The following is a 16,192-nucleotide window of genomic DNA, read 5'->3' as shown; positions in this document are numbered from 1 at the left end:
AGCAAGAGCCATCCTATATGAATGTATCTGCAAACACATATACATATATACACAAAGGGATTGTGACAGAAAGGTGTATTGTAAAGACAGTGATTTAATAAAAGATTGAATTTTAGATTAGTTGATTCAAATGGGGGTACCATCAGCAAAAATTAATGGGTCTGATTCTGCTCTCACACGAGCTTCATGACAGCGTAGTCACAGCATCAGACTCAAGCTAAACACCATGTGATGATGTGACAGACGTTCATAGATACTTCCAGTAAAGCCCACAAGTAATGTTGTTTTCCACTTGTAAAATGTGAACATTCAAAACAATGACATGAGGAGCAACAATAAGGGGGAGAAGAGAGAGAACAGGGAAAGGAGAGAGAAGAGAGACAATGTAACTTAATGAAATTATTTATTTAGCACCAGAATTTTTCACCAAGACCAAATTTACTTCCAGTTATAATATTCTGCTTAAAATTAAATACTTACCCCTGGAGTTAAGAACAAGTTGAGATTTTTGTGGAGGAGAACTTGATTCTGAGGATTTCCTCGACAGAAATTCTGAAGAAAAGTGTGAGCTAGATTCATAACTTCATTCATTTTTTCATCGCTCTTCAGGAAGAAAAGACAAACAAAATCAGATGGGCACAGCTAAAGACACTTATTAAAACCACACAAGGTCAATTCAGCCAGGAACAAGCCAATTCTCTTGAGCCTCTATGGGGCAGGAATTCTCCCACTGGCAAAAGCAACTGATCTAGTTCCCTCCAGAGGCCATTAGTGGCTGTACCTTACTCTGAATCAACTTGACCGTAGGAAGTCACAGGTAGGAGCACAAAACTCCAAGTAAGATTTCCCAATGCCTGGTTATAATTTCCTAGTTTAAAAAAAAAAAGTGCAAAGTGGCTTAATTTAAAAAAAAAAAGCTCTCTAGCCCACATTAATTTTAAGCTTTGGCAAAGGTTTGGCTTTTATATAGCTACATATAGAAGCAGATGTATGTGTGCATGTGTGTGCACACCTACACAGATACATATGCTCATACACGGTACTCCCACACAAATATATGTCTATTTTATATCCCCATTTTATATTCCTCTCATGTAGTATTCTAATTATGATTTGATGAACCACCTCTATGGACAAGCACTATTTTGCTGATGACACCTGAACCCAGTGTCTGTATCATAACATCAGTGGGTAACACTCAGGAAAATGTAGGCCAGTAAAGGTTTTATCTTCTCTCAGTGCTTCCTGTAAGATCTAGAAAAGATCTGTTCTTTAAAAGGCTACGTAGATCATTCATTTGTATGTTCCATGCCACTAAATCAGTACAAAATCACATTATCTTGGTTAAAAAAAATTTTAAGTGGAACTAGGTTAGAGATGTCCACCACAGAAACAAAGTTATTTCTGATTTGACCCTTGAAAGCTTTTGGTCCATCTAATGTATCTACAATAGCACTCACATCAGTACGCAAGAGTGGGATTTAGATTCCTTGGCAGGAGCTGTGTTAAACCAATACTTCTCACTGTGCAGTGACTACAGATCCAAGGTTTTCCTATTATAGGAATGACAGCACCATGACATCCAGGCACCCGAGGCAGTAAATATTAAGTTTTCAATAATACCTGTTCTGTGCAGGCAGCCATACTTAAACTGAGCCCAAACCCATTATTCTTAAGGTAGGAAATCATAATTTCGTGTTTCTACCACATTTGACCAAATTCAATTTTAAAAGATATTCACATTGATTCTCGAGCCTCTTGAGGTTTTTCTTTTATTGAGCTCATGTTCTTTACCACTAAAGTTATGAGAATAACCTTTTCATAGGGGATCTGCAGAAGGTCCAAGACCACCAAGTGGGCGCCCATATTTTTCAGCAATCGCTGCTGTTGGTTCCGACCTTTTTTATTCTGAACACACAGTTTGCTGAGTCGAATCAAAATCTACAAACAAACAAACAAATAAATAAGTATAAGAGCAAGCAAAGCACCAGCCATGTCACGCAAACCCAAACAAAAATACTTTGTTTCAAAACAATTACTAAATTACTTATCAAACAAGTACGTCAGGCAAGTTTCTTGGCAGGCGTACCAACCTCTTTAACAATATTGTAGTTATTGCTTTTAATGCTGTCTATCTGGGGTTTTTTCGTCCCATCCTGGATTGGGCTCAAAATGTTTGACTCCTGTAATAAAGAGCACATGACAAGAGGAGATTTATTGCAATTTCCTCAACATGAACTAATTGTGTTTAGTAACAGTCAGGGAAGAACTATTACAGCAGCTCAAAAGGAACTGATATAACACAGATAATAAAGAAAAATATTTGTTTATTCTTTATCCACTGGTCCAGTGAATGAAAAGATTCACATTCAAGTCCTCCCTTTGTTTCAAATTTCCAATGCAATTTGAGGCAATTACTCTTATGATTTCATGCTTCTGATCATCCTAAACTAGAATGTGTCCCTAAATCAGACTAGACATCCCAAGGACTTAAAATACTGTGAGAATATGGACCATAAGTGTATCCTAGCACTGACCACATGTTCCAAAAATCTGTAATACATCTGGAAAGATTACAAAATCTGTGTATGTGAGCATTAAAAAGTCTGGAGAAAGAGCTTAAGACGACCTCTGCAGTTGAGATAAGTAGAGTGGAGTTCTCAACAGTACAGGAACAAGTAGCATGTGGAAATTAGAGATGTTCCTCCCATGAAGAGGATGCTTCTGTCCTTAGTCTCTGGATGATGCAGGAAAGGATTTGAAAACAAATAGGAACCATATGTTAAGCTGCAACATCAAGTCATGATGCCGTATGCTCTGGGCCTTGGCTCTTAGAAAGCCCCAGCTGGGTATGATATATAAGACAAATCAAGTCAGTAAGTATCTGCCAACACCCACACACCTTTCCATTCATGTCTCAAATCAAAACACGGAACAACATTGACACAAATAAGAATACTGGCAGTGTTGGGTTTTTTTTTTCCTGCTGTCAGCTATGGTAAGCCTTTCTTAACTGCAAACACAAAAATCTGAAAGACTAGCCTTTGGATGCTGAAATTATTAAGCATGAAGAAAAACTGCAGGAAATCTTGAGACTGCTTGAAAGTATAACCAGAAGGATGCAAACCAGTGGAATGGCATTTAAAAAAAAGAAGAAACAGGTGCACTTCTGAGTTTCATTGTGTCCTCAAACTTCCTACTGTTTTAGAGAAGAGAAATCTTCTAAAACACACACGTGCACGCCAAGCTGAATGTTTGTATGTCTTGAAACCTCTCTCTGAACTTTCTTAGCTGATGGTGAAGTCAGGGAGTTCTATAAATCCCATCTGGCCCGAATTTGCAGTGAGGTAAGAACAGCTGCACCACTTGGCCATGGGGGCTGTTTATAACAGTGTCAGCACCACTGTTTAGCATGGTCATGTTGATCTATGCTGCAAGAGTGGATTTTATTTGTTTAGGTTTGTTAGTATGCAGGCTGCCATCTCTCTAGCTCTTTGAATCAATACTATGCAAGATATTTCAGGCTTTTTGCTATAATTAACCACCCTCCTCCATTCTGGGACTGCAGGTTAACCAAGATTAATTTACCTGTTAGTTTTATCAGCATTCTTCCTCAATCAAAGCAGTTTTATAATCCATGTGAACTATATGTCTTATCTGGAAGTGGTGATCAGCATCAAACTGCTGAATCCATCCTTTCTCTTAACAAAATAAAAATCTGTTTATTGAACCTGTAAGAGTATGCCAGGGATGTAGTTATCAAGAGAATCACACCACTGGAATACCACAGGCACTCAATATGCCCCACGATAGACATCCTCTGTCACACTTTTCCACAGGGGACAGGGAGGCATAGGGATCTCACTGAGAAATGTTCTCACCTGAGTACTCTACCTTTAGGAAATGGTATTTTCTGAAAAAGACTGCTTCCTCTATTCATAGAATTCCTGGGATATCACTCTGTGTCAGCCTTAGGATCCTTTCTTTCTAGTCCCCAGCAGAAGCCCAGATTGCAGCTTTCAGCTCAAGCAGTTCCCTGCCACTGAAATAGTCTCCCTCACCTCAGCAGGGCAGCAGTGCAAGGCACTTGTCAGTGCCCCCAGGGCAGAGCTTTGCCCTCCACAGGCTGCATTTACTTATTTACTGTATTTACTTGAACTTCCTCAGTGAAGGGTGAAGATGAGAAGCCCCACAAATGCCACTGCACTGCATTTCAGCTTCACCCAAAAGCACTTTCACTGAGCCTGTTTCTCCTCCTCAGAGCTATGTTTCTGGTGCCACACCACCAATTCATCCTCCAGGGACTGGACAATAAAGATCACACTTTCCATAGTCCATGGTGTCTATACAGACTCGGAACACCCTTATCCCACCCTTAGAGAGAACCAAGTGAACATGCTTTATCTGCTTTGCCCTTCTCAAACAAGGCTCAGTTACGTGAGACCAATTTCAGCATTTCTCCTAATCTAATCCAGTGTCCAATTTATGTCTGACCTAACTCCAAGCACTCTTTCCTAGAACTCTGCTCTCCAGTTTCTATCAAGACAGTCCGGCATGGATGCAAGATTTGCCATTTTTCCTGTAGGCAACTCTGGATACTTTTGGAAGAACAAGGCCTTTTTGCTACAAATCTGGAGTCATATGACTTCCAAAAAAAAAAAAAAAAATAGTACTACAGGTTATGATAGAAAGGTGGAAACAGTTACCCAGAAAGACTCAGAAGCCCAAAGGCAAAAAAATATTTATATTTTAAAACTGTCATGTACATCTATCAATGTGCTTTGGTGAGGACAGAAACTTATGCTTAACATTAATGTAATGTCATTTAAGCCCTTGTGTGCAATTTAATGTTGCTTGGGAAAAATTAAGCACAGGGAAATGAAGCACAATTCCCTAAAGACCATGGGGTTCATCCAGCTCAGTGCTGAATACCCAGCATCCAGTCCAAGAAAGCATGGATCTCATAGGATTTTTATCTGCTTGAAGCCAAGCCACCTGCTTCACACATTGTAGATTATGAGTAGCATGTCACCTCTAACATCTGGCTTAAGATCTCGAAGAGAATAATGACTATCTAACTTTTTTTTTTTTTGCAAGGTAAAAACATTTGCTGACTATTAAAGAATAGTTTAACAGGGGAAAAAAAATAAGGGACAAGATCCTGAGCTATTGTAATCTGGCACAGCTCTCAGGGAATTACCACCAGATGATTTAACCAGCAGATTACGTATTACTGTTCTGATACAATAATCTCTCTGATCTGCCAGAGATATTATTGTGCATCTACTGGAGCACTGCTAATCCACACAGACTCAGGGATGCCTCCTGGGGAAAAAACACTAAAAATATCCCATTGAGAGATGCCTCTGTTTCAAGCACATTGCTTGAAACAATCCCTCTTCCTGGAGTTTCTCTGCTATCAAGACTATCCATAGGAATAAAGAGGATCTTATTACACTTTTAGAATGTATTATAGCTAAATAACCTTGTAATCCTGCTGCAATTCTGCATCCTGTTTCCCCATTACCTTTCCCATTCATTAAATACATAAGGAAGATTTCTTTTCCTGCTAGAGCTATGCTCAAGGAAAGAAAGTAGGAAATCCTACATACTTAAGCTCATAAAGCCCAGATATCTACAAACATCTTGTCTCTTCTTAGTGGCTCCACCTTTTCCGCAATGTGTGGCCTCCACAATGCTGCATAATCTCCACTTGGCTTCCTACTAAGCTTCCCCTAGTGTCATCCTTATCCATTTTTCTTGACACCAGAGAAGATTCTACCACGGAAGAGAAAAAGGAAAGTGCTCTGTCAGAAATCGCAGTTGTTCATCTCTCCCCACTTCCTCTGATGAAAATGGAAAAGTGGGAATAAATATTGGTGGGAAAGCCTGTTTTATCTACTGTTATGCCACAAACCTCAATTACAGCAAATCCTGCAACACTCTGTGTTTTCTTAAAGATTCACACTGTAGTTAAGTATTACTCTTACATGAGTAAGTGATTACATTATGACCTCAGTTTTCACTGAAAAACAAAATTAAAAAAAAACCTAAGGAAATTTTAAGGAAAAAACTCAGGTCTTCATGGTCCCAGATCAAGTTCTGCAGCTTCTCATATCACAGTATATCCTGAGAGTGTGGTATAAAAAGGGCCAAAGAAACCAAAACATTACTTCACCCACAAAATCTCAACATTCTTAGGTCAAGTCTTATGTTCTGGTGAAGAGTGGAATTACTTGTGATGTTTGAAAACATGACTTTTCTCATCTTCCTTAGGTGCAGGACACTCTCCTCCTTCTTTCTTCCAGCAAACCAACCCGTCTGCCAACATGTGATTCCTAAATTGCTTCCCTGGCTACGGAGTGTTCGCACACATTGTGGTTTGTTCCCTTATCCAGAAAGGAAGGCAGCTCTGGGACATAAGAACACAGTTACTGAAATCAGCAGGCAAGAATATTGAACACACTGATAAAAGAGGGTTTATTTCCTTTTCTGCCTATTCCTAAAGCTCAGCCAGAATCCTGCACATTCTCACTTTGCTACTTTGGTTAACCAGACCACAGTTTTGCAGCTGTTCATGCAACTACCCATCAATATTGAAACAACTCTGACAGCAAAGGCTTTAAACTCACCTCCAGTGGCTCCTCTCCCCCTTTGGTCTGATTGTCGCCCACCTCTCCACTCTCATAATTGCTGCTCTTCTCAACCCACAATTCTGATTTTTCCACAGTTAGGCGGAGCTGATCAAGATCAGCCTTGATTTGCTTGTAGTTATCCACATCTTGATTGGACACCAGCAACTGAACCTGGAAATAGAGAAAATTGGAAAGCTATTACAGCAGCAGCACCAGCACTTATGCCTGGGTAATTTGCTCAACAGTTCCCTTTCTAAGCCTCTCTTTTCAGGTGCTTTATGCAACCTCCTCTATGAAATAGAAACATGGCACACACAGGCTTTTGGCCCCCATTCACCCAAAACCTTCAGCAGAGCCAGAGACTGGAGTTGCCCAAAACAGGATAGTTATAACATTCACAACACTCTCTCACCTTCTTTAATACACTGCAAAACATTTTCAGCATAAGCAGTTTACAAGCTCAGAGCAAGCTCTGATGCACTGATTATGATCCTCACAGCATTAAAACAATAGTTACATGCTATTAAAGCATCTACCATTAGAAGCAGCTAATCCTGCAGCACAGGACTTCAGAACAAAAAGATCAAAAAAGGATGACTGGACAAGGAATCAGTGCATCCAAAGAAAAGTTAGAATGGCCAGCAACTTAAATGATCACCTACATCACCATGATGAAATATTGAAAAATAACCATTAGGCCAGAGTAGAAAGACTTATTTCAATACAGCTGACAAACTGACTTCCAGGTTCATGTAATTTCTCACTATCTGAGTAGTTGCCTCTAAGATTAATCTTATTTTTACCTTTTATTTTTGTACTGCTCAAGTTATCTGGGTTTTGTCAGTTATTTGCAGCTCTTGATTTAGCATGACCTACACATTTTCTTTCTTTGGAACACTCTCTGTTGCACCGAGATTATTAATGAAGATAATATTCAAAAAAACTAACAAGAATCTTTACAGTAAATCAATAACCACTATTAAGAAATTGTACTTATGTAAAAGATTAAGGTCACATGGTAAACAAGAACACTGATAGGTATATTTTTTTTAAAAAACCCACAGCATTACATGCAGGCAGATATTCACTATTGTGTAACAAAGTTTTCATCATCATCTCTCTTGGCTTGGCAAAACCTTATTATTTTACAGAATTTATGAATGCTGCTCATCTGCAGACATTCATATTCCATGTTCACTGTAGGGTTTTTTTGCTTATTTCTCAATTAGCCTTTTCCTTTACAAAAACATGTTAAGCAACTCAGTCCTTGCTTACCAGGGAATAAGAGCTATTTATGCCACTAAGTAGCAAGGCCTAACTTTAAATATCCGGTGGGAGGCCATTATGCTGCACAACAAAAACATTAAACAAAAGCTTTTCAGGTCTGTATCATTCATCTACTTTTAAACAAGAGGAACATCTTACATAATGATGAGACAACAGGCTATCAAGCTCCTGAAATAAGCATCAGATGGTCTTATCAACATATGTTCTGAAGGGTTACATAACAGAGATGTCTCTGTCACCCAGCCCCATGACATCAGATCTCCCCATCCTAATCCCCTGACACATGGAGCCTGCACATGCACCGTTATCAAAGGGGAAGAATAAAAGCTGGAAACAGGCTCGGCTCTGTTACTGCCTTCCTGTTATTTGGGCATACCTCTATCAGATGGCAGAGCACGGTGCAAATTAGAGCTGAATTAGAGCTAGAAATACCACATGGATAACAAAAGAGCTTTATCCCCAGCCTAAGCAGCCCTGAGGATGGGAAAGTCTTACTGCCAACACCTGTGCCCTGCTTGCCACACATGAGGGACTGACTCTGTCCCTGAGGGATCGCTACATCCTGTGAGATGCTCACCACGGACCTGCATTTTCCCTAGTGGATGCAATGCCAGAAATAACCATTTCTGGGTGCACAGAAAGAACTATTTCTGGGTGCACAACTCTAATATACACCAGCACATATATAGCCAAAGAAGTCTGATGATACTGGACCTCTAAGGAAACTACACCATCTTGGAACAACCAGCAGTTTACATGGCAAAGCTTTGGAAAGTCTCCCTGCATTCCAGTTTCCTGGAATAACACTGTGCCCATCCATACCTGTTTAAATGCTTGCAGAACTTCTGCCCTCTGGCTGAAGTGCTTAAATAGGAGGTGCAGAGCACCTGAGAGCAATGGAGGGTAGTCGTGCATGATGAGGTGAATGAGGACCCGCAAGAAAGTTCTGCCCCCTTCATCGTCCAGCTGAACTGCATTCTTCTCTTTTCTGCAAGAAAAATGAGGGGGGGGAAGCACCCAATAAAGTAAAATAAATCAGAAAAAATTAAAGCCTTATACATAAATATCCCTGTATACGCAACCTTCATTTGACAGAGCTCTTAAAATCAAATGAAATCGGCTGCAGGAAGGAAATTATAAATATCACTTTAACATATTTTATAAGGACTTGAATCCTGCAGTTATGTGCTGTTGCAGCAATCCTGTAGCAGAATGGACACTATGGAATGCAAAGAAGTATATGTGAAATGTGTCAAATATTGTGATTAAAATCCATATTGCAAAAACATTAATTTATGTAAGTTGTGCCAAGCTCATCCCCAATCCAAATTAAATGAAGTAAACTGCATTTCACAAGAGATTAATTTGACCCTTTTCTTTTCATTCCTTCCTTTTTCAGCTGCTATTAAAATTTCATTTAAGAAAAAATAAGATCAAAAATAGCAAGAATTGCCAAAAGCATCATATTTCTGGAATCATATTCATAAAGTGAAACGGCAGAAAGCAGATAACACTTAACATATCAAAGCAGAAGTAATGTTTCCAAGAAACCATTCGGTCTCTCTGTTCATTTTAAAGATGCAGATGCCAAAGGCTGTGTGTTGTTTTACATTATGGGAGTTCAGGGAGAGGACTTGAAGGCATTGCTTCTGCTGGTAAAGATTGAGAAGGCATAAGAGACTGAGAGAGGAAAGATCACAGTGCCCACATTGCAGATCCTTCTCCCTAGCTCCAAGAAAAACTGTAAAGTCTATGGCCTTGTCTAAATGGAATTAATTTTTACTTGTATAATTATACTCATAAAATTAAACCAATATACTGATAATGGTAATAACTCTCCAGTGTGAGTGTTTTCCATGCTTTTTTTTTTCCCCTGTTCACAGTGTAGCTGAAATCTCTTCCCAAACTCTGCAAGCATAACTTGTGATGTACAGGCCTCTGGTGGTCCAGAAGATCATGGAAGTGGTCCCCTCCTAATTTGAGGAGTCATTGGAAAGAGATTATTGTTGACATAATTTTTTAAATAGGTTCAAACAAAAAGTGCAATTACTACATGTCTAGGAGAAAAACTGAGGGTCAGCAGTAACCTACTGATCCAAGAAATTTGGGGCTACAGCCAGAAGGTATACTAGGAAAAAAAAGGCTTTCTTTAGGAGCGCCTGGGTGAGGCATTATAAGATAAATAAATAATTACTGTGTTTTAGCCCATACTCCTGTACACCATTTCCCAGCTGCCTTTGGGAACATGGCAAAAAACTTTCTACCAACTCTCTTACAACTAAGAGGATGGTCCAGACCAACTGAGCTGTTTCCTTGTTTGAAATCCAGGTCTTTTCTGTCTATGTATAAGTTATACAATAACAAACAGCCAAAGGGAGAGAAAGGGGTGTGAAAACAGGCACAGAATAAAGAGAGGCTGTCCATGAAAAATACCAACACGAACAAACAGATATATACACACAGAGGTAGAGCTTCAGAGACTGTACCTGCCAGCAAACATGGTTTCAGCTTGAGCTGCAATTTCATCTATGTCAGGAACGATTGCTGAGGGGAAAAAAATCAAAATAAATATTAAAAAAAAAAAAAAGCCAGTGATCACTGTTTAATCTGTTCCAAATGGAACTCTCTTCCTCTTTAAAGCAGATGGTATGAAGTAAAGGTCGTTCCTCAACTAGGCAAAATTCGCTGTCTGCAAGAGTAGCAGAGAAGAAATAGGACATGGGGCAGAGTTAAATTTTGTTTTACTGTTACTGAGGAAGGGCCAAATTGTAGAGATGAACCAGAGCCATATGGTGCTAAGAGTTGTACTAACCGCCAGCAGTGAGCCACAAATGACAGAGATTATTACAACTTATACCTTTTTTGTTAGATAAGCCAACCCCTCTAAAGTACATACATGAATTTTAGAATATTTATCATAAGCCAAATCATTTACCACACTGACATTTTCCTTTAGAATACCTTTAATATAACTTACTACCCAGTATTATATATGTGCCCACCTCCAATTAGAGCAATTCTCTCCTACTTCCAGGTGTTCACACAGACCTTTTCAGCACTTCCATGAGCATGAGAAGGCTCCCTGAAAAGTCACTTACATACCTGTACCACATTCACCTCCACTTAAATCTGTCCTCATCTAACCCCAACCATTCTTCCTGATCTACCCTCCACTCCATTTGTCACTGTGCAGTGTTTTGGGAAGAGCACAAATAAGAGAACAAAATGTCACAATGGGAAAAAGGAATCACATTTTTGTTAGAAGAGGAGAGGCCAGCAAAAATCTTATTTTCAAGGAATTCCTTAAAATTTCCTTTTTCCACAAGCTTTTCCACTTCAAGCAGCATGCATCTTTCTGGTGTCATTAAACTCATTTTTTGCAGTCTAATTCTACATGGAATTATTTTATACTGTAACACAACAGCAACATTTACCTGAGGCAGTCCCTGGTGTGTCAGGTGGGGATGTTGTGGAGCAATCAACATTTTCATTGTTTTCCCCAAACTCTCTCTTATAGATAGACAGCATGTAGGATATTCTATAGTCCAGTCTGACACTGAGAATAAACTACAAGGAAAAAAAAAAAAAAAGAAGTTTTAGAAAAGACTTTTCTTCTGTCAATCCATATTGACACCAATTATTTCACATTTCAGCTGCACTTCCAATGCCCTATGAAGACAAGAAGTGGGGCAGAGAGCAAAGACAGGCTCAAGGCTCACCCTCCCAGTTGCCTGACATCTGCCCTTCTGTTGCTCAGCTGTGGAAATGGAAAGCCATACAGGAAAAATCCTAATTCAGAGCTGGAAGTGCTACTTTTATATGGTAAATAGCCAGGCTGGAAACACTAATACCAATTTAAGTCACTTGGAGAACTGACTACCCATCAGCTGACTTCCAGTGTATCCCACAGGGATGCTCCCTGCCCACAGGAAATGCAAGCACATGATCAAACAGCTTTAAGAGCATTTAACGCATTTTATAACCAATGGAGATGAAAGCACATGTTTCTTTACCAAGGCTGAGGCGACAGGTCATCTGAAAGGTGACAAATGGTGGCAGCCTGTTTCTTTGGTTTATAACTAAAGTCAAACACACTTCCCAGACCCACTGCAATAGGATTTGTTTATTTTCCATGATTAAGTTACCCTGTAATTGTACAAGTAAGATTTTTAAAACTAAGAATTTTCCAAGTCCACACTGTCCTAGTTAGAACAGCTGGGACCGATTCATCACTGGATTGGTGTAGCCCAAAACTGTGTATTCTATAGCCTTCCATGCCATTTCCCAGAAACTGTTATCAGTAGAGGCCTGCGAAATAGGAAGATGTTCCTGTCCTCATACCCTTTTATGGAATTCCCTGCTCTGAGGGAAGGACTGAGCATTCCTGCCTGAACTGGAGAATATATAAACTTGGAGTTTCAGAACCTTTTTACCACTCGTGGGATCCAGAAGAGGACTGCAGCTCACCGCTCTCAACCGGACTGAGACCACCACCCTCAACTGGACTGCAGTCACTACTTTTGACCAGACTGCAACAGCTCTTCCACCAGCAGGTTTTTCCCCTCTCCCTTTACTTTGGACTCAGGGGGGGCCCAAGGAACACCACTTTGTTCATGCCCCAGGGTGCTGGGTTATACATTTGGGTTTTGTGGGTTAAGACCAATTGTTTGTCTGTATAATCATACTTATTGTATTATTTTATTAAATTGTTATTCTGACTTATAATCTCTCTTTTGAGTTGAGTTCATTTCCCCTGCTGGTTAACTTTTAAACCAGCACACACACATAGTCAACTAAGTCTCTCAGGCCATCTGTTTAATTCTGGCTGAGGGCAGAATGGAAACTCATAAGTAAAAAAGCCTTTACTTAAAGCAATAGGAGGATAGATTGAGAATTAAATTATTATAAACTGAAATATTTCTTAGAATAGAATAGCTTTAATCACCATTGTACTAGCTATGCACGATAATACAATAAATCTAAAATATTCTTTAAGAGTAATAATTAATGGTAACATGATTTAAATTAATCCTCCTTCATTGCATATTAAAGGAAATCGAATTATTTTGTATTTCTTGTGAACTAGGATCATATATATGCACATTTACTATGATTTACCCAGCATATGAAAACTTGCTAATGTGCAGTAATTTGACCATGTGACTAAAATCCATAACCAACAAACCACAGGTTAAGTAACAAATTAGGATTAAACGCTCTCCAATCCTAGGTGCTCTTGCACTGAACGTGCTGTGGAAAAGGAAAGGATGAGACAAAATGTGATTCTCTCAGGGAATGCATAGGACAAGGTCCTGGAATCATCCTCCTGGGCATCAATCAGTAGAGCAAGACAGTAAGGAGAAAAATTCAGTCATAGAAGCAAATGAAAATGAGAAGCAATAGAGAAGACTGGTATTATTTAGGTGATTACTTCATAACACTGTCCTTCACCATAAGTTTTAAACTAAAGGAACCAAAGAAGGCAGTACTGAGGATACTCTAACAATTGAGAGCCTTTCAGATGACAAGTAATAAAGTAATCTAAATCACCTATGAGAAGTCAGAACCAATGGGCTCCTTCAAAGGTGAAAATGGTACCAACAGATCTACAGAATTTATAGAAAACACTGAAACATTCCTTCAGGGCACAAGCAAGGAACTGCCCAAGGCAGAAACTGGGATTTGATACAGAAAGCAAATGTGTGCTGTTCACACAGAGGAGTATTCTTCCTCATACCAAAGAGTTATTTTTACAGTGAACAGCCCAGTGAATAGCAAGAATTCGCCATTATGTGAATAAGTCAAGACCTATGAAATGTTTGCTATGCAACATTTCACCAATCATTATTACCTGCAAAATCTCAATGATTTTCAGTTTGGTGTCCATTACTATCACATCTTCACTGTCTGCAGGGCTGGCTTGCTTGCTTGGGTGAATGCTTGGCTGTATATCAGGGGTGCTGATGGGAAACACAGACCCTCTGCTCAGCACCATCTGGGTCATCATCTCTCCTACCCCATGGATGGTCCTCATAACGTTGTTTCCTATGCATTAAACAAAAATATATATATTTGCCATGAGTATATCACACACGTAACACACAAAAACAGCCTTTCGTCTCGCATGCAGCAAACTCCAACAGAAACTCCGTGACGTCCAGAACAAATGGTGGATCGATCTAGCTGAAAAAACTCAATTATGCGCAGATACAGGTGATCACAAAGGTTTCTATGAGGCCTTGAAAACAGCATACGGGCCTACATACCAGGTCCAAAGCCCTCTACTCAGTGCTGATGGTCAAACCCTTCTAACAGATAAAACCTCCATTCTGAATCGATGGTCTGAACACTTTCAGACTCTTTTCAGTACCAACCGTGTAGTCCAAGATTCAGCAATTCAGTCCATCACACAACAACCAGTAAAGTATGAATTGGATACTGCCCCCACTTTAGGAGAAACCCTCAAGGCCATACAGCAGGTAAAAATCGGCAAGGCAGCTGGGGTTGATGGAATTCCACCTGAAGTCTGGAAACATGGGGGCCTTGCACTCCACACCAAATTTCACGAGTTTGTGGTGCGCTGTTGGGAGCTCGGTGAACTACCATCAGACCTTCGTGATGCTGTCATCATCACTTTGTATAAGAAGAAAGGTACTAAATCAGATTGCTCAAACTATCGTGGTATTACTCTGCTCTCCATTGCTGGCAAAATCCTGGCAAGAATACTCTTGAACAGACTAATACCCACTATAGCAGAAGGAATTCTACCTGAAAGTCAGTGTGGTTTCAGAGCCAACAGGAGCACCACAGACATGGTATTTGTCCTCAGACAACTGCAAGAGAAGTGTAGGGAACAGAACAAAGGTCTCTATGTAACCTTTGTCGACCTCACCAAGGCTTTTGATACTGTGAGCAGAAAAGGTCTCTGGCAGATTTTGGAATGTTTAGGTTGTCCCCCCAAGTTCCTTAAAATGATCATCTCACTCCATGAGGATCAGCACGGCCAAGTCGGATATGGCAACACACTTTCTGAGCCCTTTTTAATTAAGAATGGTGTGAAACAAGGTTGCGTTCTCGCTCCTACCCTATTCACCGTCTTCTTTAGCATGATGCTCCAAAGGGCCACAGCAGACCTCGATGATCAGGACGGCATCTACATTCGATACCATACTGATGGAAGTCTATTCAATCTAAGGCGACTGAAGGCCCACACCAAGACCTTAAACCATCTTGTCCGGGAGCTGCTTTATGCTGATGACGCTGCCCTTGTTGCCCACACAGAAGCAGCCCTGCAGCGTTTAACATCCTGCTTTGCAGATGCTGCTGAGCTCTTTGGGCTGGAAGTCAGCTTAAAGAAGACAGAGGTCCTCCATCAACCTGCACCTCAGGAAGTCCCCCATCATCCCCACATCACCATTGGCCAATCAGAGCTCAAATCAGTCCAACAGTTTAATTACCTTGGTAGCCTCATCTCCTCAGATGGTAAGATCGACGGAGAGATAGACAACAGGTTAGCTAAGGCATATAGTGCCTTTGGAAAACTCCACAAAAGAGTATGGCGTAATAAACACTTAAAGAAAAGCACCAAGATCGGTGTTTACAAAGCCATAGTGTTGTCTACTCTCCTATACGGCTCCGAATCATGGGTCATCTACCGCCACCACCTGCGTCTCCTAGAACGCTTCCATCAACGCTGCCTCCGTACAATCCTTAACATCCGCTGGTCAGATTATGTGACCAATACATCTGTACTAGAGCAAGCAGCTGTCACTAGTATTGAGGCCATGTTACTGAGAACGCAGCTGCGATGGGCAGGGCACGTCTCAAGGATGAAGGACCACCGCCTCCCTAAGATCCTGCTCTATGGTGAACTTGCCACTGGCTGCCGCATGAGAGGAGCCCCGAAGAAAAGATTCAAGGACTCCCTGAAACAACATCTCAGCCTTGGCCATATTGATCACCATAACTGGTCTACTCTGGCCTCCAATCGGGAGGCCTGGAGACACAGCATCTATAACGCAGCTGTCTCCTTTGAGAACTCACGCAGGATCACTCTCGAGGAAAAAAGGCAACGCAGAAAGAACCGTATCTTGCAAAATACACCATCTAAGGAGTCTTTCTGCTGCGCCTTTTGCAATCGGATATGTCTGTCACGTGTTGGCCTCATAAGCCACCAGCGTGCCTGCAGCAAATGTGGATAGTGCCTTCCCAAATCTTCGTTCGCAAAGCCCAGCCATGATGATGATCACACACGTCCCCATGTCATCAAA

The 16,192-nt window shown here is 40.5% G+C and overlaps 1 protein-coding gene across 1 annotated transcript in view; it reads right to left on the bottom strand.

The window, feature by feature from the left end:
- ITPR2 (inositol 1,4,5-trisphosphate receptor type 2) overlaps positions 1-16,192 on the bottom strand; it is a 239,252-nt gene that overhangs the window by 138,401 nt on the left and 84,659 nt on the right. The window contains 8 exon segments of the mRNA XM_032688283.1: positions 481-603; positions 1,816-1,941; positions 2,094-2,183; positions 6,633-6,806; positions 8,745-8,910; positions 10,409-10,466; positions 11,357-11,489; positions 13,774-13,967. Of these exon segments, the coding sequence (XP_032544174.1) occupies positions 481-603; positions 1,816-1,941; positions 2,094-2,183; positions 6,633-6,806; positions 8,745-8,910; positions 10,409-10,466; positions 11,357-11,489; positions 13,774-13,967 (1,064 nt within the window).

This window comes from Chiroxiphia lanceolata, chromosome 5, assembly GCF_009829145.1.
Source record: "Chiroxiphia lanceolata isolate bChiLan1 chromosome 5, bChiLan1.pri, whole genome shotgun sequence".
NCBI lineage: Eukaryota > Metazoa > Chordata > Aves > Passeriformes > Pipridae > Chiroxiphia > Chiroxiphia lanceolata.
The sequence above is the reverse complement of the archived record's forward strand: the minus strand, read 5'-3'. Positions and strand labels throughout refer to the sequence as shown.